At 49.6% G+C, this 27595-nt stretch overlaps 1 protein-coding gene across 7 annotated transcripts in view; it reads left to right on the top strand.

Annotated features, from left to right (window-relative positions):
• The first annotated feature begins 409 nt into the window (after nucleotides 1-409).
• Nucleotides 410-27595, top strand: part of TRAPPC10 (trafficking protein particle complex subunit 10) — an 86940-nt gene continuing 59754 nt past the window's right edge. For 3 of the 7 annotated variants that reach the window (XM_072739235.1, XM_072739233.1, XM_072739232.1), the window contains exons 1-3: nucleotides 410-624; nucleotides 19650-19731; nucleotides 24402-24537. In XM_072739235.1, the coding sequence (XP_072595336.1) occupies nucleotides 558-624; nucleotides 19650-19731; nucleotides 24402-24537 (285 nt within the window). In that variant the 5' untranslated portion in view covers nucleotides 410-557. Of the gene's footprint in view, nucleotides 625-19649; nucleotides 19732-24399; nucleotides 24538-27595 lie in introns of those variants that run through there. The other 4 variants (XM_072739237.1, XM_072739236.1, XM_072739234.1 and 1 more) reach the window with 3 other exon arrangements.

Genomic DNA, 27595 nt, shown 5'->3' with positions numbered 1-27595 from the left:
TGTCCAGGTGCTGACGGTGACCCCAGGGGGCACCCCATCTCCCCGCGCTGTCGGTGACCCCCGGGCCGTGCCCGTGTCCATGGGCTGCCAGTGGCCGGCGGTGGCTGCCGCCCGGCAGGCCGGGCCCCGCGCCGGGGGGAGCTGCACGGTGGGCACTCCGGGGGCGGAGGAGGGTCCCTTCGGCCGTCGGGCCCGCGGAGGGGCGGCCGCAGTGCGGGGCGGGGCGGTGGGCAGGGGTCCCGGCTCCGAGGCGCACGTGGGCCCCGCCCCCTTCCCTCGGGGCCACGCCCCCGCCCCGCCCCGCCTTTCTGTCGGAGGACAGCGCGCGAGCGCCGCCGGGAGGCCGCCCCTTTAAGCCGCGCGCCCCGGAAGCGGTAGCGCGGCGGCGCCGGGGCCGGAAGTGGTGCTGCGGGAGGCGGCGGCGGGCGGCTCGGGAGCTGCCTCGCGCGGCCGGGCGGGCCTCCGTGTCGCGGCGCCGCTCAGGCTCGGGCTGGCCCGGCGCGGCCTCGGGGCTGCCCATGGGGCGCGGGGGGCCGGGCCGGTGACGGCGGACGCCCATGGCCGCCCCTGCGGAGCCGCTGCCGCCGGTGATCTACACCATGGAGAACAAGCCCATCGTCACCTGTGAGTGCCGTCGGCGCGGGAGGAACCGGGGCCCCCGCGCCCCCCGACCCCTGACCCCCGACCCCCGCGCTCCGGGCCCGGCCGCTCCCGGGATCGGAGGCGTGGCCGGGGCGGCGGCTGCGGCGGGGCCTCCGCGCCCGAGGGTGACCTCCGACCCCGGGACGCCCGCGGGCCGCGGCGGGGGCGGGGCTGGGCTTGGGGGCGGGGCTGGGGCTTGGGGGCGGGGCTATGGGCTTGGGGGCGGGGCTGGGGCTTGGGGGGCGCGTGCGCTCGGCTCCCCGCGGTCCCCGCAGCTGCCCCTCTGCCCCGGGTCGGGCTCGCGGGCGCGCACAGGCCGCGGGGGGGGGTCCTCCTCCCGTGACCGGAAAACGCCCCCCACGAACTTCTCTCTGCAGCCGCAACTTTAGCATTAGACACTCTTTTGCGAAGTGCGGAGGGTACAGGCAGCGCCGAGGCGTCGCTGACGTTCCGTGGACCACGGGGATTTCAGACCTTGACAGTGTCCCGTGGACTCTCCTCCTGGGTCTTCCGTGCTTCCACCGGAGGCCCCGTTTTCTGCGGAAAAAGCGGGCGCCCAGGCCGCCCATGGCCGGCTGCTGTGCGAGTCTGGGGCACGCTCGTGTTCTTCTCCCTTTTGCCGTCTAACGGGCGCGCCCCTAGCGCGTCCCCTCTGCTCAGGCCCCGGAGGGACTGGGTGTCTGACCTCGAAGTGTGTGGCTTCATCTCCGGTGACAGACTTCCTTAGGGAAGTGGGCTGTCTGCTCCCGACTTGGACCCTGGCGTGCTCCAGCCACAGCCGTTTCTCCCCCCGCCTCCCCCCCCGAATATTTGTCTGCGGGGCGTCTTGACTTGGGTCGTCTCTAGAGCTTGCTCCACCTTCAGCCCCAGAGGACAGGTGCACGCGGACCTGGAGGCCCCCGCAGGTGCTCTCCAGGTGCTGGGGCAGAGGAGCCGGGCCCCCCGGTGGGCTTCCTGCCAGGTGTCCCCCTTATAACGCAGACCCTGGAAAGGCCTCCCCCGGTGCCTACACCCCCTGAGCTCGGGAGAATCCACATCATCTAATTGCATCTCGCACCCCTTGGCCCAGACAGGTTTCTGCAGGCGTCCTGTAAATACAGTTCTGGGGAGGAAGTTCCTGAATCTCATGACGGACTGAGTAGCTGGCTCTCCCAGCAGACAGTGACCGACCTATGTGTTTAGCGTTTACTTTCATGCCCACCTGGGCGACAGCGAGGGGACAGCGTCGTCTCCTGCAGAAGGTAGCCGCAGCCTCTGGATGCAGTGTTGTGTGGGCCAACGACGTCTCTGGTCTCTGTCGTAAAGGCCAGAGCCTTCCACTCCTCGGAGTCCCAGGAAAGGAAGTGGCGTTGGTAAACTTTCAGACAAGTTAGCTGGAATAATAAAAAAAGGGCTCTCTAAACTGGACAGGTGTGTTGGCGTGGAGAAAAGCTGGCTTCCCTGTTCACACTTGAAATTACACTTGGGTGTTTCCGTGTTTGGGGCTGCGGCTCTGGGAGGCACTTGCCCTGGTTTTTGCCCCATACTTTATCTGTCCCGTTCTCTCCGGCCTCCAGCCTGTGGTTTGAAGGGAGGAGCTGGCCTAAGCCCTGTAGACAAAGGCAGTAGGAAAATTGCTTTTGAAGAATCCACCCCGAGGCTCCTTATTCTTGGAAGTTTTGATGTCATGTACATGACCTCTTAGTTTGCAACACGTCTGTGTTCCCAGTGGCTCTGCTCCCGGGACCCCTGGCTAGCCTCGGCAGCCCGATCCCCTGTGAAGTCGGGTTTGTTCCTTTTCCGATGAGAGCACAGTTTGTGCTGCTTTGGCTTTTGCTCATGGAATTTAGGACACTTTGAGGCGAAGTGAACTGTGAGTGGAGCGTTCTGAGGAGGATGTAGAGTGTGTTCAAGTAAGTGTAGGAACCAGTTAGATGTGTGTTGCTGGGAGAAGAACGGAAAGTCCCCAGACTACAATACACGGTTACTTGAAAGCTTGCTGAGTTATTTTAATAATATTCTGAAGCTACCTAAACATCTTTTATGGCCTTCACTCCATAACTGAGAGTCTCTGAACCTGCTGCCTAGCTGCCTCTTACCAACAGCCTCAGCAGGGGATCTGCTTAGACCCCAGACTAGTTAGGCTAGTAAGTACCAGAGACCATCTGTGAAATAGCGGTGCTGATGGTGTGATGACGGCTGATGCATTACCTGCTCGTAGCAATTTGAGTGCCTGTAGCATAATTCATTAATCATGAAAAATGTACAGTTCAACTGAAGCAAACCCAGCAGATTTATTTGATCTAAATTTAAGTATTAGCTTAGATTTTTTTTCTTTTTCCCCAAGCACTGGGTCAGTTCTCTGCTTTAGATTAAGACAGGTTTCTGTTACAAGGGTATGTTGGGGAAGACCCGTTCCTTTTCCAGCTCTCTCCTCTTGCGGACAAAGTTATTGTAATTCCACTGATTTGTGGCATTTCTTTGTGGGCTGTTAGCATCGTGACAAGACTAGAATATACAGTCAACAAAGAATTGTATAGTATTTGAAAAATCACAATGCTCCATGCAAATGATCTCATCTTACCAGTCACTTCTTAGACTGTGTGGTTTATTTTTCTGGATCTTTCTATTTGGGGTTCCACATCTATACATTTTGAAAGGGGGGAAAAGGCAACAAAAATGAGCAAAGCCATGATGCTTTGTGTGTGGAGTTTGACCCCGCCCCCCAGGATAAAGTTTATAAATGTGCACCCTGTTAATTTTTCACCCACCCCGTGTGGTGCTTGTGATCTGACCACTGTCGCAGTCTGAGTCCCAGAAAAGTCACTTAAAACATCTTTTTTTTCCAATTGATGTACATAAATGCAGACCTTGGTTCATACTGAATTCTTAAGCTGGTAACGAATCAACAGCTGAGACGCAGGAGAAGCGTTTGTCCTCAGAAACCTCAACTGTTCGAGGACTGAAACGCTACCACATGCCCTTGCCCGGCTCCGTTGTGTCCTTCGTGCCCGTGCATGCTTAAACACAGGTGGATCCTTTATGTGGGACCAGCTCGTCCTCATCTGTGAAATAAGGATGGCCACGGTACCAATCTCATAGGGTTGATGCGGAGTTGAAAGAATGAACGTGTGTAAAGCACGCAGAAGAGGCATCAGCGTGCCAGACCGTTAGCTGCTAAGGAGTAAGTCCTGAACTTCATTTGTTCACAGTGCCTTTGTGTCTCGGTAACTTTGTCGTGGCATCTCTAGGTTAATGAGAATACTGAATAACTCCATTTATTAAATCGTTAGGTCCAACTAAGTTTATTAAATAAGTATTATGCCCTAACAGTCGTTATTGGGGAAAGTCATACACATAAATTAGAAGGAACATTTTTATTTCATTCTTAGATAACCATGGTGACATACTAATGGGATGGTTGCACCTGTTGGCCACTGCACAACTTCTCTAGCTTGGGAGTCCAATGGACGTTGCCGCCCTCTGTGGTTTTTTGTTTTTTGTTTGTGGTACTTTCCTTTTATCATAGCAACCCCGCTGTTTTGTGACATAGTGATGCCACGGAGAGGAATGTACCAGGATCTAATACTGAAACTGAATACCTCAAGTGGGGTCCGGTCCATCTCTGGCGTTGCATTTTCCTCTTAAATTCAGAATGCCCTGTGGGGCCTCTGTGGGTTTGCTGTGGTACACGGAGGCACCCAGGTACATGGTCTGGAAACACCTGTGACTAGCATGTTAACCCAACTCTAGGGTGGGTTTGAACTGGTGACGTCGAAGTAAAAAGTTCTTCTCTGTTTGAACTTTTGCTTACAGGCCTGATTTACAAGATGTGTTTTAGAAGTGGTTCTATTAAAATTTGGTTTATGCAAATGAAATGCAAGGGCCTGATATTTGTTCTTAAGTTCTGAAGAATGTCCGAGATAGTCGAGCGTGGTGGACCTTGCAGGAGCTGGTCTCTGCCTGGAAAGGAGCGGACGGCAGCGTGGTGGGGCCCCCACACTGACATGGGAAGGGCCAAGGGGCTTGTCTTCGATGGAAGTGCGAGTGACGGGCTAAAGAATTTCTCGTCTAAGAGAAGCTTTCCCCAGGTGTCAGAGCGTCTCTTCATGGGGATCACGTGGCATCGCCTGCGTGTGGTCTCAGGGTACGCCAGTCCCCCACTGTCTCTGCACAGCTGCCTGGGCCTCGGCTGTGGATCCAGGTGAGGAAGAAGCATGGTTCTGCCTCAGGCAGCCTCCTCGCCCTGCTGGCCTCGGAGCCGGCTGCGGCTCTCCTGCCTCCCTTCAAGTCTGGGCTCTGTGACTGCTCTGAACCTGATTTCATGTGTATTCACAGTGGTTTGGTCTTAGCAGATATTTTTTTTTTTTCTTAAGATTTTATTTATTCACAAGAGACGCAGAGAGAGGCAGAGACACAGGCAGGGGGAGAAGCAGACTCCATGCAGGGAGCCCGATGTGGGACTCGATCCTGGGACCCCGGGGTCATACCCTGGGCCTAAGGGAGATGCTCAACCCCTGAGCTACCCGGGTGCCCGTCCGAGGGGTCCTGAGAGGCATGCAGTCCTCTGCTCGGACCCTTCTTGGGCCAGCCACCTTCTCAGCAGCATAACACTTACAGACCTTTCTGGGGACCAGGAGCCCCTCCATGACTTACAAGCCCTGGCCCCCCAAGCCTGGCTTCTGGCTGTACCTTCAACCCCCCGCAGCCTTCCCCTTCCTACGAGCCGGCACTGCTCTCTGGCCCCCCTCACTGCCTCCCCCTCCCTCTGGTAGCTGCTCACATACTACCTCCCACACCCCGCTCCCTGTTTGGCACGCTGTTGACTATTCAGTCTTCTTGGCTCAGCACCCCCCTGACATAAACATTTGTTTTTTCTTGGCTTATTGTCTCTCTCCACCCCTGACCCAGGCTGCCTGCCAGCTGCAGTGAGAGCGTCCGAATTTCTGTGGGTGACTCCTGTGCTTCTGGCAGCTGCAGCGGTGCTGGGCACACAGTAGGTGCTCAGTAAATACTTGTCGAATAAACGACATAGATAAGTGAGTGAGCGTCTCTAAGGGAAACACCGTGCTATCTTTAACGCCTCCATAAGTTAGAGGCTTTGGACAGCGTAGAGTTATTTTCTTCCTACACGTGTCTCATCGAGATAAGACAGCTTTGTGGGAAATGCTTGGATGGTTTGAACCCTGATCACTCAGACTTGGATTTAGTTGAACTGCTCTGTGCTTAGTCTTTTTGATATTGCAACATTCCCTGGAGTTTTTGAATCCAGGGAATATATGTTAACCTGGTAAAAGAAATAAAGCTAACTGGTATGCTAGGGACCATATTCTTTGAACTGGTTCCTCTGAATTGAGTTCAGATACGGTTTCTTTACTACAAGTCAGTGGAAACTGGAGACCAAACCGGAGCATTCTTGGGTTGAGTATTTGGCTTCTGAGGTGGAATGTGTAGGATTGGAGGACTGTCAACCTGGCATGTAGATGAAGCCTTGAAAGAAGATATATCTGTAACTTTCAGAACCACCTTTTAGTCTTAAGAACACATAAACAAAGGAGGAATAGATTTTTTAAACAAAGAATGGAATCCAGAAATGGGACTTGCTGGGTCAGAAGGTGAGAGCAGTTCAGATATTGGAGGCAGCTTCCGAATCGCCCCGTGTCGAGGTGCACTCCGAGTGACCCGGCTCCGCAACACATGCAGAGGTTTTCTCTCATCGCTTCGTTGAGCTTTCATCCGTGTACAGTGAGGGTCATCCATCGTACGTGCACAACTCTGGAGCCCGTTCGTCCCCAGAGCTGTGCAGCCGGCGCCACGATCCACTTCCATCACCCGTCGGGTCCCTCATGCTCTTGAGCAGGTAATCCCTGCTCCCACCCCTGGGCGTGGGCAACCTCTCTCTTAAGGTTGGTGTTTTCTAGACCTTTCGTAGAAATGAGATCGTGCGGCTTTTTTCCCTCAGCGGTGTTTGGAGGCTCAGCATCCTCCTTTGTGGAGTTGTGCCGTCATCTGTCGTGCGTTCCTTCTTTCACCTCTGGGTAGTAGTCCTCCGTACGGATGGCCCACATCTTGTCGGTGTTCACCAGCCGATGGACTTTTGGGTTGTTTCCAATTTTTGGGTGTCGGGAGTAACGCTGCCAGGAACATTCGCACACCTGTGCATGGGCACGAGTTCCTGTCCTTCGTGTGAAGATTCTCAGGGGCAGAATTGCTGTGTTGCATGATCAGCTTATGTCTGACTTTCTAAGAAACTGCTGGATTGTCTTCCCAAGTGTCTGCACTTAACATCCCCACCAGCAGTGTTTGAGGGTTTCGGTTGCTCCATATTCTTGTGGACACACACCTGTCTGTCTTCTTTATCATAGCTGTCCCAGTGGACGCGGAGTGGTCTCTGATTTTGGTTTTAGTTTGCATTTCCCTCATGGCTAGCAAAGTTGAGCATTTTTGCCCATCCTAATCAGCCATTTGTCTACTTTCTTCAGGGAAATGTTTATTCAGATATTTTTCTTTTTTAAATTAGATCATCATTGAGTTATAAGAGTTTATGATTTTTGCTGATACGTGTCCTCTATCAGATCCATGGTTTGCAAATACTTTTTCCTAGTCTTTGGCTGTCTTTTTAATTTTCTTAGTGCTATCTTTTGAAGTACATTTTAAATTTTGATGAAGTCTAGTTACCAGGTTTTTTTTTGGTGTGGGTTGTTTTTTTTTTTTAATATTTTATTTATTTATTCATGAGAGATACACAGAGAGAGAGAGGCAGAGACACAGGCAGAGGGAGAAGCAGGCTCCATGCAGGAAGCCCGACGTGGGATCCGATCCCGGGACTCCAGGATCACGCCCTGGGCCGAAGGCAGGCACTAAACCACTGAGCTACCCAGGGATCCCTGGGTTGTGCTTTTGATATTGTATCTAGAATCTTTGTCCAGCCCAAGGTCATCGTAGTTGTATGGGGGTGCATTTACCTGATGATTAGTGAAGTCCTTTTTATATGTTTATTGGTGATTGGACCTCTTCTGAATTACGTGTTCAGCCGTGTTTCTTTGACATTTAAGAGGTATAGTAAAAAACATGTCTAAAACATAAATTGGAATAGCATTAGGAAAAATGCGTTCTATTTTTGTATTTAATACCATATGCATTAGTTTCTGAGGGCTGTTGTAACAAATTAGCAGAAACTTAGTGGCTCAAAACAAGGGGAAATCTATTCTCTCACAGTTCTGGAGACCAGAAGTTGAAAATCAAGGTGTTGGTAGGCTGTGTGCTCCCTCCTGTGGCTCCGAGGGAGGATCCTTCTGTCTCTTCCAGCTCCCAGTGGCCCCTGACACTTTTGCTCAGGTCTCTGCCCTGTCTTTGTGCGGCTCCTCTATCTCTGCATTTGCTCTGCTTCCCGTATGAGGACACTGTCATTGGATTTAGGGCCCACTCAGATGATCTGGGGTGATCTCATTTGAGAGCCTGAACTTCGTTACACGTACAAAGATCCTTTTTCCAAATCCGGTCCCATGCACAGGTTCTGGGGATCTGGCGTGGACATGTAGTTTGGGGGCCGGGTCCTTTCCTATACCACAGCATCTGTGTCGGCCTCCTGGTGCGTATCAGCCAGCATCCGTTGTGCTTCTCTGGTTTTTATATCGCTGCTTCTGTCTTTAGAGGTTTGTCCTCGTTGAACTCTTGACCAGGGGGATGATTTCTTGGCATCTGGGATTTGGGGCTCTAGATGTTGACACAAGGTGGGATGATCTCTTAGAAATAGTGAACATTTTTTGTAATCTCTCTTTTATTATTTTCCCCTAGGGAAATAAATGTCTTTACTTGGCTTCTTGCCACTCATGTTCCATAATGTTTTGTTCCTTCGTATTATTTTAGGCCCTTGTTTGCAAAATTAAAAAAAAAGTGAGTAGAGAAATTATGAAGAAACTGACAACAGATTTAGACCTTGGTTTCACTGGGAACTGTTGTATGTTTGGAAATTTTTCTTGTTTTTAACAGATCTGTTTAGCATTTGGAACTAGCTGCATACATTCTAGAGCTACAATTTTAGGTAGAGCCATGGAGCTAACAATAACCCATATGGGTAGTAATTTTTACTACCTCCCTAGCTCACCATTTATGGGGACTTTTAGATCAGCTGGATCAGTTAGTAAGTTTCCATGCGTGCAGGTGAACACCAGGATGGGCCGTCCGAGGGCCCATTTTGAGGACGAAGACCCGAGGGCCAGCTGCGCTGGGCCTGACCAGGACCTCTCAGTGTGTGATAGCGCAGTGAGGATCAGCATCGAGCTGCCTGGCTCCTCCTCTACTACCACTTTACCAAGCAGTTGGGGAGGCAGACACCATCTGCCCAGATGGAAGGAAGGGGGGCTTTTCCCTAAAATTACCCCTCAGAGAAAGCCTTTGCCACAAAGTTAAGTAAAATAAAAACCGCTCTTCCTTTGGTTCGGCAATCTAAGGGCTGGTAAGTCAGCCACGCTAGAAATTGCCAGTATGATCTTGCCCGTTCTAAAATTGCGTTCCTGTCGTGAGGACATGTTCTGACAGCCAGCACTGTTGTTCCCTCTGCGCGGGGTGTCCGTGTCCGGGGACCCTGGGTTGTCTGGCGTAGGATATGAAGGGGTCTGGCGAGGCTGCCCAGTTGGGGTCAGCAGGGGTGCGCTCGGCGCCTGGCCTGGCCGGGCACTGTTGCAGGGGCTGGGGTTACATCCAGCAGCAAAGACCCCAGCCCTCGGAGCGCTTCCACCAGGGGGAGGAGGGACACGATACGCATAAAGAGCAAATTATGTAATCAGTGATAAGTGCCGCGGAGGAAAGAGAAGGATAAGGGAAGTGGGAGAATTGTAGCATTTCACACTTTTTATTATGGAAACTTACAAACGTGTGCAAAAGTGGAGTAGTCCAACAAAACCCCACAAACCTGTCTACCCAGCTTCAGCAGTTGGGAGAATTGCCCATCTTGCTTCCCTGAGCCTCGTTCCCTGTAACCCTGTGTTATTCTGAAGCAGCCCCAGGGCATCACGTCCTTGCAGGTGTGTGTTATGGACGGACGGAAGGTGTCTCCCCTCCCCCAGCTCGCGTGCTGGAGCTCTGGCTCCCAGGGTGACGGCATTTGGCGATGGGGTCCCCGGGTGGCCAGTAGGACCCTGGGCGGAGAGCAGCCTGGAGGGGAATGGAGGGTGGGCCCTGAGGGTGGAGCCAGTGGCCTTATGAGAGGGGCCGAGGGTGCTGCCCCCACCCCCTCGTGTACACCAGGGAAGGACCCCAAGCAGAAGGAGACCAGGCCCCCGCACGAGTGGTCAGCACCTTGGCCTGGGACTTCCCAGCTCCGGAGCCGGGGGAAGACAAGTGGAGCCAGTGGGGCGCCGGGAGCCAGCCTGTGTATTGTGTCACGGCAGCCGGAGCCGAGGTGGCGGGTGTCGCTCAGGACAGCGCGTCTCTAAGAGAGCAGGGCTTTTAAAACCAGAAGTGTAAAGCCTGTATCATACCTAAAATACTGTCCCCGATATCAGATATTCAGCGTTCACATTTTCAGTGTGTCTCTTTCTTTTAAAGTCTTTGAATTAATTAGTATCCAGATGAGGTCTTGAGTCTCTTCCAATCTCGGGTCCCCCTCGGCCTCCCTCTGGCTCCTGGCCGGTTCCCGAGGAGCCCAGGTTCTCCGTCCGTGGCCGAGTCACGCTCACTCCCCCACTTGGCTGGCTGTGTCCCACGGTGTCCGTGACCGCCATCCTCTGTCCTGGGGGTTCTGTGTCTCCCGGAAGGTGGTCCCTGGAGCCGGAGGCTGGGTCAGGTTCAGGCTGCGTGGTTTTGGCAAGACTCTCCCAGCTGGTGGTGCGCAGGCTCCGCAGGCGTGTCGGGGGAGCGGCCCTCGCCCTGTCGCTCAGCCCTGTGGGTGCGGGATGGTCGGACTCTAGTGTTCCCGCTTCTTCTTCATTTGTTAGCAGGAATGTGTCTGTGCCAAGTGTGCGTGTGTGTCCCTCGCTTACCCAGTGGGGTAGTTGTGTGGGAAAGGCAGACTGCATGCCTGGCTCGCGGGGCGGGGTGGCTCCGGCGGGAAGCACCTGCCTTCCCGTCCTGGAATCGAGCCCGCGTTGGGCTCCCTGCTCAGCTGCTCGCTCTGCCCTCCCCTCGCTCCCCGCTCGCGCTCCCTTTCTGACAAATAAAATCTTAAAAAAAAGTCAGCGCCTCGCTCCCTTCCTCTGTAGCTGTTCTCAGGATGAGTTGGTTCACTCGGGCCCTCGTGCCGATCAGTTACTTTGTTTTAAAGTATCTTGAATCTAAGGCTTCCACCTGCCTCCTCTGTCGCAGCCTGTGGCCGTGGCCCTGCTGTCCTTACTACCCTGCAGGCTGCTTCATCTTTGCCGACTAGTGGGCCCCCCGAGTTGGAGGAACCCTGAGAGTTTCTGTGCTCTCTGTCGTGCTAAGTGCTCCACACGCCTTTCCTGCCCTGGCCCCCGAGCCTGCCGTTTCTCCAAGAAGCCCTGCTGCTTTTTAGTGGGAAAAGGTTTGTCAGGACCCTGGTCTGCGTGCTCGGACTCCTGGTTGCTGTTGGGTCTTCTTTTTAGGGGACAGAGCTAGGAATTTAAAGATAAAATATACCCTAAGTTCACACTGGTCTTTTTGATTCGGTTTCAGGACTTAGTTTTTTTTTTTTTTTTTTTTTTTTAAGATTTAATTTATGAGAGAGAGAGAGAGAGGCAGAGACACAGGAGGAGGGAGAAGCAGGCTCCATGCCAGGAGCCCGACACGGGACTCAATCCCGGGACCCCAGGATCACGCCCTGGGCCAAAGGCAGGCACTAAACCGCTGAGCCACCCAGGGATCCCCGGACCTAGGGGTTTTAATGAGCTGCTGGATCTTCTGTATTTTCTTTCTTCTCATTCTGTGGATACTTGGGGATGACAGAGATAGGGCCTTCTCTAACTTGAGCTGCATCAGAATCCCCTAGTGGGCTTGTTAGAGCCCGATGCTGGGCTCCACCCCAGTTTCTGATTCTGTGAGACAGGGCGGGCCTGGGAATGAGCATTTATCAAACACCTAGCGGATGCCACAGGTCCTGGGAGCCCCTTATCCCACCTTCACAGCCTCTGACGCTGCTTCAACAGTGACTCAGGAGCACAGATTTAAAATGCTTTTACTGGTTCTCTGTGGCATTTGGACATATTGCACCAGGAGCACATGGTCTGAGCACCAGTCTCACCAGAGTTCTTTCTCTGTGGCTGTACTGCCAGCCATGCGTGCATTTAACTCAATTTGTTTTATTTTTTTCTGATATTTTTCGGGAAAACTTTTTAAGCATTTAACTTCGTTTTGTAATTATATGAAATGCTTGCTTTTGAAACCATATCTTCCAAGCAAGTTATAATTATAAGCAATGTAGTGTTATTTCTGTCCTTTCCACCCTGACCCTTCCCTTATCTAAGTATTCTCCTATCGTAAAAAAAAAAAAAAAAAAAAAAAAAATTCATACGCATTTGTGCTTCCCTTCTCAGATAGGAAATTGCAGACCAAGACACATTTTTGACCCTGGCTTTTTCTCTCCGCGTTTCCTGGAGATCTTTCCTGTTGCTTTTGACAGTCCCGTAGTACTCTGTCATGTGGCTCGTGGATGTTCTGTGGTTATTCTACTTGGGTGCTATCTGTGGAAATTGCTTTTGCTCTTTCAGGTAGTCCTGAATCAAGTAGCCTTGTGTGTGTGTCTGTTGGGATGGATTCCTTCAGGGATTGCTGGGGTTTTGGATTGAGGTGATGCAACAGTTGGGGTCAGGGGCGAAGCTGGAAGCTGGACGGAGGAGGCATAACTTGACCACCAGCAGTGAAATGGCAGGACATACTGACGTGTGAACCACAGTTGGCATTTTGGCGGGACAACCAAAGATAAAGGTGATCCCCATCATCCCCATCATGTTGACTGTAGGAAAGACTTTTCTTTAGAGTTGGCCTCTGCAGTAAAGAGCTGTGGGAGGGCCCACTGGTTTCGAGCCTCATTCCCCACCTCCAACTCCCAAATGTGAAAGCCTTTTATGTGCAGGTAAGTACTCTGAGAGGACCACTGGGGAGGGTTTCCATATTCCGTGAAGATGCATTTGGTATTAGTTTTCCCCACAGAAGAGTGACTAATTTGAAGAATCCATTAATTTTCCTTGCTGTGCTGATGTTATACAAGAAGTATAGCAAGCACGTTTTATACGTGATTGTGGGTAATTACAGACATGGCCTCCCAGTTTGTGACCTTGGGTGTTTCTGTCATCCATTTGAAAGTCTGTTTTACCAAAAGCTGTTGAACAGTTAATTCACGTGTGCATTATTGGTCTTGGGCAAGTGTATACACCATTGTTGGGGTAATGCCTGTATTCTCTTTCACCCTCGTAAGTACCACCCAGTACAGGAATGTACTGCTGCTTCCTGGAGAGCTGGAGCTTTCTTCCCTTAACAGCATACTTTAAGAATGGCTCTTTCTGAAAATTTTTCTGTAAAGCAAAGGCTAGGAAAAGTATACATTTCCTTTGACTTATTTGTTCCAAGGTGGACTCCTAGAATCCCTTGCTTGGAAGGGCCTTGAAACTGGTCATCTGGTCCCAGTCCAGCCACTCCATGGCGGAGGAGGTCCTCAGAGGGGAAGACACAGCAGTGCTCCAAATGCAGGTCTCTCAGCACAGCACTTGATTATATTGGGCTGCAGTCTGCGTCGTCTTTGCCACCCCTCAGTGCCAGGGAGCCTGTGGAGGTAAATCTAATGCCTTTGAGACGTTGCCCATGAGATGGTTGAATACACCCATTTTGTTAGCAGACTAAAATAATCTGGATGTCTTCAACAGCTTAAGATAAAGTGAGAGATGCGTTTTATTGGAGAAGTTACTAGTTCCCTTTACTAAGATTATACTAAAGAATTTGAAGAAGAATTATACTGTATGAGAGTATCAATCTTGATTTAAAATCTTTTATCCAACATAAATTTCCAAATAAAAATATTGATCTTAAAAATGCATATATTATGAGGAGAGTTACCCATCAGCTGCAAATCGGCTGAACCTTTTGTTTTTTTCTGCCACTTTCACGGTTACCGTGGCCTGATCCTTTTCTCCGTTAGTGTTGAGATTTCATAGCTTTGCATGTTTAAGGGCTAGTGACTGGTAAGCAAATGACAGAAGTGTTCACTATTGATGGAAGGTCTTCTGGAACCTGTACCTTCAGCCAGACAGCATTGACAGAGCCTCCGTGCAGTTTAATTAGCAAATAATAAAATTAAGAAATAGAGAAGCAACTCAGGGCAGCAGAGAAGAGTTTCTTTTTTAAGATAGATTTATTTATTTATTTACTTATTTATTTATTTATTCATTCATTCATTCATTCATTCATTCATTCATTCATTCGTGAGAGATACAGAGAGAGGCAGAGACCCAGGCAGAGGGAGAAGCAGGCTTCCTGTGGAGAGCCCGATGTGGGACTCGATCCTGGGACCCCAGGATCATGACCTGAGCCAAAGGCAGACATTCAACCACTGAGGCCCCCCAGGTGCCCCAGCAGAGAAGAATATTGAGTCCAGAGCCAGGCTGCCTGGAGGTGAATAGGTCCCAGGTTTGAAGCTCATTAGCTGCTTGTCCTTGAGCAGGTTTCCATGCTTGACCTCTGGCTCAGTTTCCGATCTGTGGAATAGCCCTCTCTCCTCAGGCTGGCTTGTGAGTGAGTGTGTGCCAGACCCTGCAAGTGTTCCAGGCCCCTCGTGCTATGTATTGGTGGTAAGCAGATGGCTCCTCTGACTTCTTTTAGCTAGCTCTCACCTGGTGCTAAGCCCTCCTGTACCATCAGAAGAAAGGTAGTATGTAGAGTTTTTTTTTTTCAAATTAAACGCTTTAATTTTTCTTGTGGGTGCTATAGCAAATTACACAGACTTAATGCCTCAAAATAACACAAATGTATTATTTTGGAGTTGTGGAGGTCAGAAGTCTGAAATGGGTCTCGTTGGGCTCAAATCAAGAGGTTGCCAGGGCTGATTCCTTCTGGAGAGAATGCATTCCCTTGTCCTTTACCGGCTCCTAGAGGCTGCCCACGTTCCTGGGCCCACGGCCTTTCCTCCATCTTCAGAGCCAGCGATGACCAGCTTAGTCCTCATGATACCAACTCTGGTTCTGGCTCTGCCCCCGTCGTCCCCTCTGAGTGCATTGGCCTCCTGGATGATCCAGGATAATCTCTTTATTTAAGTTCACCTGATTAGCAACCTTATCTACCACCTAATTTCTCCCTCGTCTTGTAACATATTCACAGGCTCTGGAGAGCAGGGCTATGACAGAGATTTCCAAATGCCCTTAACATATGTCTGGGGGGAAAAAAAACAAAAAACACAGGGAGTAAGGATTGTACAAGCATGAAAACCCTGTGTCCTTCCTGACTGAGAGTAACTTCAATATAGCTTGTGTCTCCCCCGAGGCATAATTTATAGCTGCCAAGCACTCAAACCACATTTGGTAATTCATGCTACTCTTTCTGTAGACTCAGTGCCAAATTCATATTAATGTCATATTTGAGTCCTAAAATCTTCTAAAAATTGTTGTATAAACATTATAGGACCATTAGCAACAACCAGTGCATAGCTTTTGAATGTAGGTACAAACCTTTTTCTTTTTTTTTTTTTCTTTTTTAATTTTTATTTATTTATGATAGTCACAGAGAGAGAGAGAGAGAGAGAGAGAGAGAGAGAGGCAGAGACACAGGCAGAGGGAGAAGCAGGCTCCATGCACCGGGATCCCGATGTGGGATTCGATCCTGGGTCTCCAGGATCGCGCCCTGGGCCAAAGGCAGGCACCAAACCGCTGCGCCACCCAGGGATCCCCAAACCTTTTTCTTTTAGGTTAGAGAGACTATGTACCTTTTAGTTTAGTTTAGACACCCTATATATATATATATATTTTTTTTTTTTTTTAAGATTTATTTATTTATTTATTTATTTATGACACAGAAAGAGAGGGAGGCAGAGACAGGTAGAGGGAGAAGCAGGCTCCATATAGGGAGCCCGATGTGGACTCAATCCCAGATCCTGGGATTATGCCCTGAGCCGGAGGCAGACGCTCAACCACTGAGCCACCCAGGCGTCCCTAGACACTCTATTATATTCCTGAGATGCAGAAAGTGAACACCCCTGTAATCTCGTTCTCAAATCGAAACCCTCCCGATGGTTTGGTTTAGACCGAGACTTCTGATAGGGTGCAGTGCCGGTTGTCTTGTCTGGGACATTTCGCTGCAAAACAGGACATCCCAAAGTCCTGTGCTCTGTCAGCTTAGTGTTGTTTCTGTTCCAGTTGCCATCTAGTGTTAAGAATTAAAAATCTGAATTTCAAAAATGTCTAAATAACTTGTGACTTTGTAGTTCTAGTGGGCCCCCAAATAAAGGTTTTGGGCATCAAGTGATTGAAAGTGAAAGTGTCCACTGCTCTTCAGGGAGCAGGCCGGTGAGCTACATGGTGTAGGACTGGTTCGGGGTGGGGGTCTGGCCTGCTGTTAGGCTATAGTTAGATTCTAATCTCAGTGACAGCATCTTGGGTCAGGAGACTGGCCTCCAGATTTCTATTTCTGTTATGATCGACTCCTTTGAAGGTTAGAGTTGTTTCAAAAATAGCCATTTTCTTACTGTCTTACTGTTGGTGATCTCAAGTGTAAGTGATGTATTTATATCTGTAGTTACTTTTATAAACTGGGTACATATTAGTGTCTTTTTAATGTTGATACAGGTTACTAATTACTTTTTCCATAATTGAGTTCCCAGTTCCTTCTGTTTTAAAGGTATAAGACAAATGTTGAATTGGTTGAAATAAGACCCATTTATGCCTAAATCACTGAAATCTTATTTTTTGGCTTCTTTTTCCTTCCATATTCAATTAGCTCTTACCTGCTTTTAGCATTAAAAAGTTTTAAATTACATGATTAATACATGCAAATATATGCTGGTAAAAATGTGAGAATGCAGGAGGTAACAAAGGTCTGGCCAGTCGTCTGACTGCATTTGACAAAATCTAGTTACTGCTGACAGAAATAAGGAGAAAACAGGTTCATACCATCAGAAATCTGGGACTCTGCCTGCCTTCACTGGGGGCCGTCTGAGCGGGGCTTTTCTCAGCCTGGGGCAGGTGCCCAGCAGGTCTGGGCAGCACCCTGGGTGCCTGCGTCCCTCTCTTCCCAGCAGGATGACTGTCCCGATGTTTGCCTTCACATCTGAGTGGCTCCTGTGTCTGCCCCTCGCAGCCCTTCCTGCCAGGGCCCTGCCCTGCCCTGATACTGGCCAGGGGTGGAGGCCGACCAGCCGCCCTGGTCTGCACACCCCTGGAGTTGCCTGTGGGTGGCGCGGGCATGGTGTGCTCCCCCAGCCCTCTGGTCTCCACGTGTCCCCTACAGTGATGGGAATGGGCCTGGCGGAGCAGGGAAAGAGAGGTTTATGTTAATGGGATTATGCTTTGAATTACCCTTATTAAGGACTGAGGAGGCTCCCCTTTCTCACACGAAAAGGGATCTTAGTTATTACAATAAATACTTTGACTTCAGTCCTTTAATAGGCCTCTTGAGGTGGAAAAATAAACACAGTTCTCTAAACAGGGTTCTCTGAAGCTGGGCGCATCAGTCTTCCACCTCGTTTTTGCTGTTGGTAGCTACTTTCTGATGAACATCAGCCCAGAAGTTGTTCCGTCTTCTATCTTCTGGTTCAGACCTCAAAGCTCTAAGGACTTTTTGGGGATTCTACTAAGTACGTATTGTTAATTTGGTCACCCATCGCATAAGCTGAGATGTAATTGGGATTCTATGCCTACGCACAGTCTCCTATCTTCCTCCCTTCACTCTCCTGCTCTCTGGAGCCCGTTTCCAGGGGGCATTGCAGCTTTGCGGGATGCTCCATACAAAGATTGAAGCTATTAGGACAATGATGGGGTACGTTCTGGAACAGGTAGCTTTTCTTTGTTCTCAGTCAGTCCTGGTAGAGCTTCAGTGGGTTAGAAGAATTTGACCTTTTTCAGGTATAATTGAGGGGGCAGGGGTTAGTCTGCAGAGGAGCACAGCCTGCGTGGCTGGAGCAGCGAGTGGGCAGCTCTAGAGGGTGGAAGGCCAGTATCAGGGTGTCTGTGGGGTTGGCTGCAGAGCCTTTCTGTTCTTGCTGTGTACATAGATGGCTGTGTTCTCTCTGTGTCTTCATGTGGGCTTGTCTCTTCCTGTGTATCCACACTTTCTCTTTAAAAGGGCACCTGTCAGATTAGATCAGGGCCTGGAGACCTTAAAGACTTGATTTCCAAATACGGTCACACTCAGAGGTCCTGGGGGTTAGGACTTCAACAGGAATTTTGTGGGGGCACACCGTTCAGCGTGTGGCAGGCACCGGGGTCAGACAGTCACATTGAAGTCTGCCATTAGTGTGCTAGTTGACTTCTGATCTTTTAAAAGTGAATTTAGGACAGAAATTAAAGATTTATTCCATGAGATAGTGTAAGAAAAATTACCTTACGGTCCCCATTTACATGAGCTTTACTCTAACAGGATTTTCCAAGAGAGCTAGCTTGGGGGATGTAGGGGGCACTTTATTGGGAGGCTCTGTACCCAGGTGTATTTGTGTGAGACTTTGTTATGAGGATGAACACAGGTGAAGCAGGAGAGAGCTTCTACTGCTTGCCCTCAGGGTCACTCAGCAGAAGAGTGGCAAATTTTGTACATTAACCTTGGAACCTTCTAAGGAGGCCATAGGGTTGGCAATCCAAGGTAAGAAATCTGAGGCTGATTATTTTCTTACTTTAATGATTTCTGAGATGATTATCAAATAAAGAAATACAATGAAAAATGCTAAGTTAAAACATAAAAATTGTTTTTATTTGAACAGAACATGTAATAAGAGTAACCCAAACTACTTTGCATCAGGTCCGGTTCAAGGCTGATTCATTTGACCATCACCACAGCCCTAGGTGTTATTTCCCATTTCACAGGTAGCCCTCTGAGGCCCAGGAGGGGTGGCACACTCAACTGAGGGGCTCTCTGTACCCATCTGACAGCTGCGCTTGGCTGCTCCCCAGAAGCAATGCTCCTCCTCTGAGCAGTGATCATCTCGTTATGTGGTTTTGGGGAGGTCTTTTATTTATTTATTTTTTAATGTTCGTGATAGCAAAATAAGCCAGTGTGTTAATGGCCCACATCAATTCCCAACGATTTAAGATCAATACAGAAGCAATTTGGATAATGGTTTTGCTTAAAGTTTGAGGATCTCCAGTGTAAGAGTTTGAGTCATCTACATTAAAAGGTTCTTTTTTAGCCTAAGGATAATGTGGTTATCCTCTCATTTTATGGGAGCTAATGGACTTTGCAGTTCTGTTAACACTAAGATAAAAGAGCTGAGTAAAAACTGAGCCTGTAGCGTGAAGTCACACATACCTGGATGCAAAACTAGGATCCCCAAGAGCCAGCTTTGTGTTCTGAATGGGCGGACCCCTGTAGCCTTGCCGTCCTGATCTGAGAAGGCTGGTTGTGCCCTAGCAGGGACTGCGAGGACTAACTCAGAGAAGCCACGTGTCTCGTGTCTTGTGTGTCATGTGCACACAGAGTGTTCTGTACGTATTTTAGTTCCTACTAGCGTCTGGATGCATATTGAGTTTATTTGGGTGAGGAAATCCACGTTCACTTCCTGCGGTTTCCTTTTCTGCATGATGTTTGTGGCCGTTTGCGTGAAGCAGAAGCAGTAGCTGCGGGCCATACGCTCAGGAGGTTGCTGGTGGAGCTGAGCCAGCTCCCTCTCTCCTCAGCTTTGTGGTCTTGGGCAACATACTCAGCTTTTCCAATCCTCATTCTCCTTGGGGAAAACCGTTCGAACCACATGGAGGCGTCGTAAGGGTGGAGTTAGACTGTGAATGTCAAGGGCTGGGTTTTCTTGAGATCAATAACTTAAAGGTATAAAACAATCTTGTTTTGTGATGTCATTTTACTAAATATAAAATTGTATAAGTTACCAATTCAGTACGTTCTATAGCCCCTGTTGCCTGTTGTAACTCTGTTCTTTATTCCTGTTGTAGGTGCTGGAGATCAGAATTTATTTACCTCTATTTATCCAACGCTTTCCCAGCAGCTTCCAAGAGAACCCATGGAATGGAGAAGGTGTGGCATATTTGTTCTTTGGCTTTATCTTCCTCTATATTTTGTAGACATTTCTGTGAGCAAATGAGGTCGTAAAAGTTAAAGCCTAAGTTCTAAGGTGTTTAATAAAGAAACTGAACATATCACATAATCTGTGGGACTCACTCTTTAAGGATTATGTTGATTTTCTTACTGAGACCTAGGGTGGTAGAAACAAGACAGTTCTTTTGATTTAAAGGTTCTCTTTTATAGGAATGACATCTGATTCCTCGTGGTATATCAGTGTCTTTTAAAAAATTTTTTTTGAATTTAAATTCAGTTTAGGTAACATACGGTATAGTATTAGTTTCAGGGGTGAATTCAGTGATTCATCAGTTGCATATAACACGCAGTGTCCATCCCCCAGTTACTCCCTACCTTTCAGGGACCCTCAGTTTGTTTTCTGTGATTCAAAGTCTGCATCAGAGTGTCTTAACGGTATGGGCACTTTGGAGGGGAGGCGTGCGCTCAGCCTCCACATTAGTGTAGAACCCGTGGCCTTTACCTACGGTCTCAGCACGACCTCTCCACCCTGAGCTCCCGTGCTCTTTTTGTAAGGATGAGGAAGTGTACAGAAAGATGCTATTTAAAAATCGAGGGAAACCAGACCAACAATCCTATGTGTCCTTCTGTAGGTGATTGTTTGTCTCAGGACTTGTCTGGAGAAGTAGTCCATGTTTGAATTATCTTATTGGAAAACTTCTTTCTGCTATAGTTAGCTATTATTTCTAGAAAATGTTTGGATTCTGACTTGTTGGTGCAGGGAATCTGATTTTAATCGAGGTGTGTACACATTCCGGCTGTCATTCATGCTCACGTAGCCCAGCTCCTGCCATACCGTTTCCCTCTGACCAGCAGCATGCTGTACCTCCACCACCATGAAGAATGGACGTGGCTTTCTGGGTGTGACTCACCAGAGATGGGGTCTAGTCTCATTTTTGTGTGTGATACACTGTTAGAAGGAATGCATTGAACTACTAGAAAGAGCAGATGGAAAGTGGGAGAATCGTTCAACATCTGAGCAGGCCCTGTGCTGTCAGCGAGAGAAGGTAACTCAGTGGAGGAAGTAACGTCTGGAGAGGACTTCTAATACGCATTAGTTAAACATTCAGAAAGAGAAAACGAAGAAGCATGTCCATGAAACAAGACCAGGGGTTGTAAGGAAACAAGGAGAGACATAGATTTAGTGTGTGTTCATCTCTTTGCCAACCCTGAACCTGCCTGAGTCAGAGGAAGGGCTGAAGAAGGGTGAGGGTGCAGAGACAGTGCGTGCGGGTGACACAGTGGAGACTGGACACCTGCTCGAGAAGGATGACAGATGGAGGCCTCGGAGAGGAGGCTGAGCCCCTGAGTCTCGTATCTGCAGAGGCAGCTCCTGGAGACGCAGGGAGCAGGCCCAGGACCACAGCAGGCGAGGCCAGAGCACGTGGGGAGGGGACTGGCGGCGTGGGGCCACCTCTGCGGGAGCCTGCGGCTCGTGGCCAGATGAGCTCCAGGGCCGTGGATATGAGGCACCGCAGGAAGCGGGGGAGAGGGCCAGTCTGGGTGTGAGCAGGTGCGGCCAGCACCAGAGCTGTCTGCCTCCCCCGCACTCTGCAGGCGGGGCGGGACGGACCGGAGGGCGCTGCAAAAAGCCCTGCTCTGGCCCCCGGTGCCTTCCCCATGGGAGCAGGAGGCCTGCGGGATACTAGCCCAGAGACAGGACCGAGACAGGGACCGAGACAGGGACGGACGGGCTAGCTGAGGCTTGGCCCCGTCGGCGGCACACGGGGTTTGCAGTGCTGCCGGGCAGCTGTGAGCTTGAGGGAACGAGGATGCAGGAGAACGAAAAACACATCATAGAGCTGCGTAACCGGAGGTGATGGCCCATGTAGTAGGAAGGGAGTCCCGGAGTTGGGACAGAGGACGGCGACAAGGTAGTTGGGAGGGCGGGGGGCAGGCCCAAGGATGGCGGGCAGCACTGAGCCCGCGTCTCCCATCGTGGACATTTGGACCTTGTGTCAGAAATGAGTGTTCAGGGAGATGCAGTGGGCTGAATGGTGGCCCCGAGGAGGTGCGTCCCCCTGGAAGCTGTGAGTGTGACTTTATTTGGTGAAAGGGGTCTTGTAGCATAACGGAGGTAAGGATCACGGGAGATCAGCCTGGAGCAGTGTGGCCCTAAGTGCAGTGACAGGTGTCCCGAGAAGACATGGACGCAGGCCGAGGAGCTGTCCGTGCAGAGCTGGCCTTGGCGATCGGGGCCCCCGGGAGAGCGGGGCCGGGCTGCAAGCCCAGACCGCCCGGGTTTGCGGGCAGGGTGGAGGGCAGGGCGGACGGACGCCGGACACGGACGTGTTCTCCCACCAAGGGTCAGGGAAGCCGGCGCTGCCGGCTCCTGACCTCCCATTGCCGGTCTCCTGCGCTGCCAGAGAACTCGTGTTGTTTTAAGCCTCGGGGTTCGTGGGCATTGTCAGAGGAGCTCTAGGAAACTCGGAGGGGCCCGGGCGGGAGCTGCGGGTGAGTGTGAGAGAACGAGAGGCCGGTTGATGCTGCCTGACGTGTTAAAGTAGGTGCGTGTGACTGTGATAAAAATGTACAGTTGATTGAGCAGACCTTGGAACGAGAATTGAAGCCAAGATTCTGCTAGCTGCAGGGACGGCTGTAGGGCGACGAGCACAGGGGAGTGGCAAGCCGGAGCTGCGCGGCCCTGCCGGCACCCTGGGGCTGGGTGCCCAGAGCTGCATGCGGGGGCGCTGGGCCGCGTGACGTGGGGGCGTTAGCTAGAGGTTTCAGAGCAGGGGGTAGAGAGTAGGGGACGGGCAGCATCTGAAAAATTAAGGTCAGGATTTTCCCTGTGGCGAATCAGGGGCTTGCTGGAGCCCCCACTACAAGTCCCGTGGAATGAAAGCAAAACAAAGGAAACCAAAAGCCGTGCCAGGAAGACAGACAAAAAAAGAAACCAGATCTGCCGTCTCTGACAACATCGAAAATGGAGAGTAAGAGCCAACACTTCTCAGAGTCCTGATGGAAAACTTCTTTCGACCTAGAAGTCTGTGCTACTCCAACTCACACGCAGAAGGGAAGACGGAGTCAGCCCCCCTCCACCACCCCTGCCGTCTGCCCCCTGCCCTGCCCCTTGGCCTGTGGGCCTGGCTGAGGTAGGAGTGACAGGGTTTGTCTCTCGAAGGCCTGGGGGCCACCTGGGGCCGCAGGATCTGTCACTTCTGGCTGCACGGAGCTTCACTTGTGTGTTCCTGTGTGCCATTCGCCTGTTGTATTCATTACTTGGCATGACGTGGAGAGGGTTGGGAAATACATAAAATGTTTTCAGACATGTCCGATCACAGACCTTACCACCCTGAAATAATGAAAGGACACATCTCAACAGGAAGGAAAATGAGCCCAGAATTCATAGATGAAAGAAGCAGCTGTCAGCAAACAAGTCATAAAAATATTTAGCTAATAATCTCAAGATATCACTCAATTTTTAAAAATTAAATCTACAATTTTAGATGTAAGGAAGAAAGCAGAGAGAAGAAAATGTACTTGTCTTGTTCAAGGAGAGGGTAGACATCTACTCTACTTTTAGAAAGAAAAATTTAAGTTTTTATGTATTAAAAATAGAAACGTAACCAACAGCAGAATAGAAAGAGAGGGTTAAACTTTCTTTTTTTTTTTTTTAATTTTTATTTATTTATGATAGTCACACAGAGAGAGAGAGAGAGGCAGAGACACAGGCAGAGGGAGAAGCAGGCTCCATGCACCGGGATTCGATCCCGGGTCTCCAGGATCGCGCCCTGGGCCAAAGGCAGGCGCTAAACTGCTGCGCCACCCAGGGATCCCGAGGGTTAAACTTTCAAACCAACAGAGAAAAGGAAAACTTGATGAGTCTCACAAAGGACAGAGAAAAATAGCCTCTGAATAGAAAGTACACAAGTTCAAGCATCCGCATAATCATGTTAAATACAGTTAGTTTCAGTTTATTAGGCACAGACCCCTTAGATTGGACAAAACATACAAAATGCAGCTAGAGATGTGTTAGAGATGCAGCTACTAGCAGTGGGAAGTAAGTGAAGGAAAAATAGATGTAGCCTAAGGTATGTTGTAGAAGTACAGTGAAAGCGTCCACACCCTGCCAGCCCCGGCTTGGGCGTGTGCAGCCTGCGGGCCTCCTCTCTGTGCCTCCCTCGGGGCCGAGGGCGCTCTCTGTTTTCTGTCTTGGGTCATACAGGGGATCATAAAACAGAAGTATTTGTGCAGTTTGAAACTCTCCTATCTTCAAACTCCTCTTTTGACCTTTAGGAATCTTTTTTTTTTTTTTTTTTAAATAGTGACTTACAGATTCAGTGAAGCTCTAAATAATACCCATTTTTCTCAGAAGTCTGTGTTGTTGCAAATAGTCCTGGTTAAGTCGGATATTACTGTGCGCGTGTCACCGAGTAAGGTGAAAGACTTACAGAGAGGGAGCTTTGACACGTACATAGGAAGCGTGTTTAGATATTATAGAATTCTTTTTGGACAGAGTATTGCCATTATAATTCAGGATTATTACTGTATATTATACTTTGAACTCGTGGATATGATTTAATTATTGTTGCATTTTCCCCCCCTTTTCTTTCTGCTGAGTCTTCTGTTGTCATTTTTCTCAGTGATGTTTTAAAAATTGTTCGTAGGTCCTATGGCCGGGCTCCAAAGATGATTCACCTAGAATCTAACTTCGTTCAATTCAAAGAGGAGCTGCTGCCCAAAGAAGGAAACAAAGCCCTACTTACTTTCCCCTTCCTTCATATTTATTGGACGGAATGCTGTGTAAGTATTCACAAAGGGAGAAGAAATTATGAGAAAATACCTTGGAATAGGACTGAGAAGTCACCAGTCTGGCTTTTGTTCAGGAAACCGTAATTTTTCAGATTGACTTTTTAATGTACTCTACTTGGTGTTCTCTTCTCTCCCGTCCTCAGGCACATGCCTGGTTGTCGCCCCATGCTTCTGCTCTGGTTCGGGGTGTGCCCTCTTGGTAACCACCACGTATGATCTCACTGCTGTGTTTGGAGTTCTTGTGAGCTCCCTGCACCCTCATGGCCTCTGGGATTGTTATTTACTCCCGGCTTTGTTTGTCTAACCTCCATATTCACTGTCCTGGACTTCATACTCCCTGTGGGGCTCTCCTGAGGGCTTCCTGAGGGCAGGGGACTGACCTGCTTCCTCACCATCCCAGTGCCTCCAGAGCAGGGATGCTCTGGTCACCAGAGCCCTTACTAGTACTTTGCAGTTGCATATTTATGAACCTGGAAGGAAGCTTGTCACTGTTGACAGAATTCTTCTGTCATTAACTGAGAGAAAACACTGTGGTTCATTTCTTGTGTGTTTTGGCTCTAATAAAACAGGCATTTAGTGAAATACAGCATACACAAATCATTACGTGTTGTGACATTTTCACCTGAGGATGTAGAAGTAGTGTTGTGTGGTTTCATAAAAAAGGACTGGAAGCTTACTCCTACACCCTTTTGCCTTTGCAGATTTTGCTTTGTAGCTTTTTCAGTGGAGTCTGTTGTGCAGAGTGGCCTTACACCGTCAGCAGTGAGCGAGATGACGTATGTGACACGTTGTCTACCAGGGAGCTCGTCAGAAGTCAGCACCCAGGGCTTTTATTGGGGTTCAGGCCCATGGGCACCCACCCTCTGCCTGACTCATACCAGAACTCTAGATCCCAGAGGGAAAGCAAGTATTCAGCACAAGCTGTGTTATTTGTATGAAGAGCTTATGCCCAGTGAGGCCCTCTGATCCCACGGTGGTGGGACCCTCCCACAGTTCATGTTCCCAGGCCTCTCAAGGGCCCACCTTGTGAACTGGCCTAAGGATGACTGTCCTGGGCCTGTGACCCCAACTACCTCTTTCTGCGGCCTCCTTGGCAGTGAGGTTAGATTTGATGTTACGGTCAGAGTTTCTCCATGCTGTAATTAATGGTTTTCCCCTTGCAACTAGTAAGCCATCTCTGGGGGAGTGGGGGGTCACTTTAAGACCACAGGATTAGGGGTACCTGGGTGGTTCAGTGGTTGAGTGTCTGCCTTTGGCTCAGGGCATGATCCCGAGGTCCTAGGATTGGGAGGCATGATCCCGAGGTCCTGGGATCGAGTCCTGAATTGGGCTCCCCGCGGGGAGCCTGGTTCTCCCTTTGCCTGTGTCTCTGCCTCTCTCTGTGTCTCTCATGAATAAATAAATAAAATCTTACAAAAAAAAAAAAAAAATAGACCACAGGATTTTCCTGCTCCTCATCCAGCATTCCCACTTCGCTTGGGCACCAGCGATGATTCTTCGGAACCAGTCTTTCCTGAGGGCTGTGACCAGCACTCCAGACCATCAATGGTGCTCTGCTCTGAAAGCCTCATGGGTTTCTGTCCCATTTAATGCTTTGCCATCAGTTCCATCCTTACCTGTGATGCTCAGGTCGTAAGAGTCACTTCAGACTGGCCCCTGGGTCCTTTTCAGGGACTTCTCAACTTTCAGGCACAACGAGGTATCCTGGGCTCTGGTACCTCTGCTGCCCTTGTCCTGGGGTCTGCCCTTCATTCCCAGAGCCCGGGTGCCCCTGGCGCTGTGGGCGTGTCAGCGCTGCTGGGCCTCTGGTTGACAGAGGTGGGAAGGTGTGGGTCTCAGAGACCAAGGGTTGCCACTGATGCCTCTGGTTTGAACCTCACCCCACAGGCTCTCTGTTGCGTGGTCCCATTCCGTGTTTGCATCTGCCCTATCTCTGCACAGCGTCACGCAGGTGCCTCCTTGCTCTGTCCTCGACACACATAGTCATGGTTTCAGCTCCTGAGCTGCAGCCAGAGGTGTCCGGAGACCTCGGCCTGCAGTCGCCATGCACCAGCATCATGGTCCGAGCTCCCACCTGGCTGGCGAGGCCGCCCTCCTTTTCATGGTTTGCCTCTTGCTCTCTCGTGGTTACTTCTCTGTAGGATTATCAGTAGCAAGTTACTGAGCTCTAGACAAAACTTTCTGTGTTTTTTATTGGGACCATGTTAAGCTTATAAATTACCATTTGCAGATACAATATCTTGATGGTGTGGAGATGTTCCGACCCAGAACGAGGGATGTCTTTTCTATTTGTATGAGTCCTCTTCTTTGCCCTTCAGAAGTGTTTTGTGCTTTTCTTCATTGCAGATTTTGCATGTTTCTGGTTAAATTTATTTCTAGGCATTTTACTTTTCTGTTGCTAAAGTACATGGGGTTTTCTGTCTCATGGTACCTTCTAGCTGGCTAGTGTATATGGGAAGGCTGTTGATTTTTTTCATGTTAGCCTTGCCAGTTCTCTTACTGTGTGAATTCGTTCTATCACTGGTTCCCTAGGCCCCAGAGTCTAGAGCTCTCCTACCTGTCTCGTCATATCATCTCTTTCTCAGTTTTTAGGCCTCTAATAATTTCCTCTGAACTTGTTGTTAAATAGTAGTAGAGACAGTGGGCCTGGTCACCTTGTTCCTGACTTCTGTGGGGGTGCCTGCAGTGTGTGCCCGGTTGGAAGGGTGCTGGCTGTAGGGCCGAGGAAATGTGCATGAGCTTGAAGGGGGTTCTATCCCTTCCTGTTTCCTCAAGGATCTTTATTAGGAATACATTCTTGAATTTTGTTCGGAAAGGCTTTTTCAGATTTGGTGGAGATAATCACATGGATTTTTTCTACTTAAATTTACTGATATGTTGAAATATATTAATGGGTTTCTTCTTCTTCTTCTTCTTCTTCTTCTTCTTCTTATTATTATTATTATTATTATTATTTTTTTTTTTTTGGGTTTCTTATTATTGAACCATACTTGCATTCCTGGTATAAAAACCGCTTGGTGAAAGTATTATTTTTATAAAGTGATAATGG

The sequence above is a fragment of the Vulpes vulpes genome, chromosome 15 (genome assembly GCF_048418805.1).
Source record: "Vulpes vulpes isolate BD-2025 chromosome 15, VulVul3, whole genome shotgun sequence".
NCBI lineage: Eukaryota > Metazoa > Chordata > Mammalia > Carnivora > Canidae > Vulpes > Vulpes vulpes.
Note: the sequence above shows the minus strand (reverse complement) of the source record. Positions and strands in the feature narration are given on the sequence as shown.